This window comes from Oncorhynchus kisutch, linkage group LG27 (assembly GCF_002021735.2).
Source record: "Oncorhynchus kisutch isolate 150728-3 linkage group LG27, Okis_V2, whole genome shotgun sequence".
NCBI lineage: Eukaryota > Metazoa > Chordata > Actinopteri > Salmoniformes > Salmonidae > Oncorhynchus > Oncorhynchus kisutch.
In genome coordinates this window covers 41,511,133-41,516,874 of record NC_034200.2, presented here as the reverse complement: position 1 = coordinate 41,516,874, position 5,742 = coordinate 41,511,133, and the positions used below count along the sequence as shown (strand labels likewise).

The window sequence follows — 5,742 nt, the reverse complement described above, 5'->3', positions numbered from 1 at the left end:
CATAACACTGTTATAGAGCTATATAACACTGCCATAGGGCTACATAACACTGTTATGGAGCTATATAACACTGTCATAGGGCTACATAACACTGTTATAGAGCTATATTACACTGTCATAGGGCTAAATAACACTGTTATAGAGCTATATAAAACACTGTCATAGGGCTACATAACACTGTTATAGAGCTATATAAAGCACTGCCATAGGGCTACATAACACTTTTATAGAGCTATATAAAACACTGTCATAGGGCTAGATAATACTGTCATAGGGCTACATAACACTGTCATAGGGCTACATAACACTGTCGTAGGGCTACATAACACTGTCATAGAGCTATATAAAACACTGTCATAGGGCTACATAACACTGTTATAGAGCTATACAAAACACTGTCATAGGGCTACATAACACTGTCATAGGGCTACATAACACTGTTATAGAGCTATATAACACACTGTCATAGGGCTACATAACACTGTTATAGAGCTATATAAAACACTGTCATAGGGCTACATAACACTGTTATAGTGCTATATAACACTGTCATAGGGCTACACAACACTATATAAATCCTAATAAAGCCAGGCACCACACCCTCATCATCCTTAATCAATATCACATTCAACTTTTACCAGTTGAATGTAAACACAAATCTACAACTTTTTAGTATAACAAAAAAACTGCAATATGCTGAACTCAGCAAAAATAGAAACGTCCCATTTTCAGGACCCAGTCTTTCAAAGATAATTCGTAAAAATCCAAATAACTTCACAGATCTTCATTGTAAAGGGTTTAAACACGGTTTGTTCAATGAAACATAAACCATTTTTCTGGACAGTGGATGAAGTCAGACTAAATATTTAGTTTTATGTTTTGTTAAGACATTCCAGAACCAGATTTGATCAGAGCAGATTGTGGATAAATAGTTGTATCTTTCTACCTGTAAAATACTACAGACGTACGTGTCAGCGATGCAGAGATGTAGAGGAGTACAAAGGTTTGAGCAACACAACTGAATTTACTCACAAAAGTCATGCAAAAATTTAAAAAAATAGGAAAATACATACACACTAACACCTGCTTATTATATAATAATATAATGTATATATATATAGAATTAATTAATGTATATATATAATAATATAATAATAGAATTAATTTCTATATATAATAATATAATTAATTAATTTCTATATATAATAATATAATTAATTAATTTCTATATATAATAATATAATTAATTAATTTATATATATAATAATATAATGTATATATATAGAATTAATACATTTATATATATAATAATATAATAATATAATTACACACTAACACCTACTTATTATATAATAATATAATGTATATATGTAGAATTAATACATTTATATATATAATAATATAATAATATAATAAATTATTATATATAATAATATAACTAATTTATTATTATATATAATAATATAATTAATTTCTATATATAATAATATAATTAATTTCTATATATAATAATATAATTAATTTCTATATATAATAATATAATTAATTAATATATATATATAATAATATAACTAATTTATTATTATATATAATAATATAATTAATTTATATATATATAATAATATAATTAATTTATATATATATGTAATCATTCATATATCAATAACACAGTAGAAAAAACAACAACTATATAATAATTTATTTACCAAACACGTATTTAGACCCAATCACTTCAAAGTAAGTTACAAAATATAGTCCAGTTTGTAAAACTCTCTAAGAAATGGGCTTTACATGATAATGTGTGTCAGCCCAACGTGTGTCAGAGCGCTTTGTGAACGGCATCATTTGCTGTGCACTGTGTGAAAGCTCTCGATGTCCCTCTTCACATACTGCTCTCTGTTCTCATCTGAGATGCAGAACATGAAATCTGACACCTCATTTGCATAGGGAGCTACACCTCACATTTTTTGGCCTATCCAGGATCGATTTCCTCTGCCTTTGCTATTGCAGCAAAAAGCACCTCTCATCTCGCTGTGATCTTCTCAGAGGGATTCAGCTCTCAACATGAAAAAATACTCAATAATTTTGCAGAATTGAAACAAGACCTCTTCTTCTTGGTCACAGAGGGACGAAAACCACCTTAAAGCTGAAGTTGTCGGCAGGCATTTGAATGGTGTCTCTGCACCACTCAGTGGACGCTGGGCAGAAAATGATCTGTTGTCATGTGTTGTACTGTCACTGAGTACGATCACATTTATTTTACAGTCATAAGAAAGGTGCAGTGTTATGGCAAGTCGTTTATAATTTGATTGTTATTATATTTATTGTCAAAATGTCTATCTCTATTCCCTTCTCTTTTGTTGAATCAGAAAAAAAAATATTGAACTACTGAAAGAGCTGATTCCTGTACCTGGACCTCCTATGTTGAACGTAATAATGTGTACAAAACTCACTTTTGAAAAACCAAAAAAAGGAATCTGCCTATATGGAATCTCCCATTCCTCTCAAAAAAATTAGAAAAAGCTGTTGCGCAGCAACTCACTGCCTTCCTGAAGACAAACAATGTATACGAAGCGCTTCAGTCTGGTTTTAGACCCCATTATAGCACTGAGACTGCACTTGTGAAGGTGGTAAATTACCTTTTAATGGTGTCAGACCGAGGCTCTGCATCTGTTCTCGTGCTCCTAGACCTTAGTGCTGCTTTTGATACCATTGATCACCAAATTCTTTTGGAGAGATTGGAAACCCAAATTGATCTACACGGACAAGTTCTGGCCTGGTTTAGATCTTATCTGTCGGAAAGATATCAGTTTGTCTGTGTGCATGGTTTGTCATCTGACAAATCAATTGTAAGTTTCGGTGTTCCCCAAGGTTCCGTTTTAGGACCAATATTGTTTTCACTATATATTTTACCTCTTGGGGATGTCATTTGGAAACATAATGTTAACTTTCACTGCTATGCGGACGATACACAGCTGTACATTTAGTGGAACATGGTGAAGCCCCAGAATGTACCTCCCTGGAAGCCTGTGTTTAAGACATAAGGAAGTGGATGGCGGCAAATGTTTTACTTTTACAGAGAGGCTAGTTCTAGGTCCCAAGAAACAAAGAGATCTTCTGTTAGATCTGGCAATTTTGATGGTTGTACAGTCGTCTCAAATAAAACTGAAGAACCCCGGCGTTACTCTGGACCCTGATCTCTCTTTTGACAAACATATCAAGAATAATTCAAGGACAGATTTTTTCCCATCTTTGTAACATTGCAAAAATCAGAAACGTTTTGTCCAAAAATTATGCAGAAAATTAGATTAGACTACTGCAATGCTCTACTTTCTGACTATATTACTCCAGTGCTAGCCTCTCTGCACTGGCTTCCTGTTAAGGCTCGGCTAATTTCAAGGTTTTACTGCTAACCTACAAAGCATTACATGGGCTTGCTCCTACCTATCTCTCTGATTTGGTCCTGCCGTACATACATACACGTACGCTACGGACACAAGACGCAGGCCTCCTAATTGTCCCTAGAATTTATAAGCAAACAGCTGGAGGCAGGGCTTTTTCCTACAGAGCTACATCTTTATGGAATGGTCTGCCTATCCATGTGAGAGACGCAGATTCGGTCTCGACCTGTAAGTCTTTACTTTTTTTGAAGACTCATCTCTTCAGCAGGTCCTATGATTGAGTGTAGTCTGGTCCAGGGATGCGAAGGTGAACGGAAAGGCACTGGAGCAACGAACCACCCTTGTCTCTTCCTGGCTGGTTCCCCTCTCTCCTCTGGGATTATTTGCCTCTGACCCTATTATGGGGGCTGAGTCACTGGCTTACTAGTGCTCTTCCATGCTGTCCCTAGGAGGGTTGCATCATTTGAGTGGGTTGAGTCACTGACTCCTTGCTGTCCCCAGTCCACCTGGTCGTGCTGCTGCTCCAATTTCAACTGTTCTGCCTGTGGCTATGGAACCTTGACCTGTTCACTGGATGTGCTACCTTGTCCCGGACCTGCTGTTTTTGACTCCTTCACTCTACCGCACCTGCTGTTTCTAACTCTGAATGCTCTGCTATGAAAAGCCAACTGACATTTATTCCTGAGGTTCTGACCTGTTGCACCCTCTACAACCACTGTGATTATTATTATTATTATTATTATTTGACCCTGCTGGTCATTTATGAACGTTTGAACATCTTGGCAATGTTCTGTTATAATCTCAATCTAGCACAGCCAGAAGAGGACTGGCTACCCTCAGAGCCTGGTTCCTCTCTAGGTTTCTTCCTAGGATCCTGCCTTTCTAGGGAGTTTTGATTGATGAACAACATTCCTGTTTCAGGTGTAAACTAATAACCAATGAGATGAACAACATACCTGTTTCAGTTGTAAACTAATAACCAATGAGATGAACAACATACCTGTTTCAGGAGCCCCCAGGGTGGTTTGAATGAAGAGCATCAGTACTGTTATCATGATGGTTGTCATGGTCCCAGTTGGGTTGTGACTGACATACAGACGTCCTATAGCAGAGTGGAGTGTTCTGTACGACTGGGTCTGCTATTTAATAACATGACAGTCTCTGTCACATGACAGCTTTTTTTTTCTCTATCAACGGATGTTGTCGAGACATTTCAACACTTTTCTAGTCAATGGGAGGTGCACTGACACATCACTATGTCAGGGTTTACGATTCGCAGAAAACACTGTGGTGTTTAAAAAAATATATGTTCTGCGTATTTTACACGAACCACAAGTCATGAGACAATAGTCAATGTCTGAGCCCCAAATGGCATCCTATTCCGATATAGAACCCTGTGGGCCCTGGTTAAAAGTAGGGCACTACAAAGGGCCCTGGTTAAAAGTAGGGCACTACAAAGGGCCCTGGTTAAAAGTAGGGCACTACAAAGGGCCCTGGTTGAAAGTAGTGCACTACAAAGGGAATAGGGTGCCATTTAGGATGTAAATCACTAACCAATGTCTGTTCATCCCAACAGGTTAGATGATAATTACAACAATGTAAAGTAGGCCGACATGTCATCTCACTAGCTACAATAACAAACACAAAGGCAGCATCCCAAATGGCATCCTATATAGTGAATAATAGGGTGCCATTGGGGACGCTACCCACCTGGCTAACGGCTAGCTGTCAGTCTATTCCTGGCTAACGGCTGGATGTCAGACTATACCCGGCTAATGGCTAGCTGTCAGACTACCTGGCTAACGGCTAGCTGTCAGACTATACCTGGCTAACGGCTAGCTGTCAGACTATACCTGGCTAACGGCTGGATGTCAGACTATACCCGGCTAAAGGCTAGATGTCAGACTATACCTGGCTAACGGCTGGATGTCAGACTATACCCGCCTAAAGGCTAGCTGTCAGACTATACCTGGCTAACGGCTGGCTGTCAGACTAAACCTGGCAAACGACTAGCTGTCAGACTACCTGGGTAACGGCTAGCTGTCAGACTACCTGGCTAACGGCTAGCTGTTTTACTCTACCTGGCTAACACCTAGCTGTCAGCCTATACCTGGCTAACGGCTAGCTGTCTGTTTAATAGTTACCACTCTTTCAGGAACACACACTTGACCCTGACCCCAGGAGTGAAACTAGTCTGCTGTGAAAACATGTCATGCGAAGGAAGTGTGTGTGAGAAAGAAGAAGTGGTACCATGGGGCCCAGAGAGCTATGGCCTTCATCACCCTGCACCCTGCACACAAAAAGGACAGAGGGGACGTGATTCACCAGAACACAGGAAGTA

At 38.2% G+C, this 5,742-nt stretch overlaps 1 protein-coding gene across 1 annotated transcript in view; it reads right to left on the bottom strand.

The window, feature by feature from the left end:
* LOC109886356 (macrophage mannose receptor 1-like) overlaps positions 1–4,534 on the bottom strand; it is a 91,814-nt gene extending 87,280 nt beyond the window's left edge. The window contains exon 1 of the mRNA XM_031806765.1: positions 4,402–4,534. Coding sequence (XP_031662625.1) covers positions 4,402–4,468 — 67 coding nt within the window. The 5' untranslated portion in view covers positions 4,469–4,534. The remainder of the gene's footprint in view (positions 1–4,401) is intronic.
* Between the last annotated feature and the right edge of the window lie 1,208 nt (positions 4,535–5,742).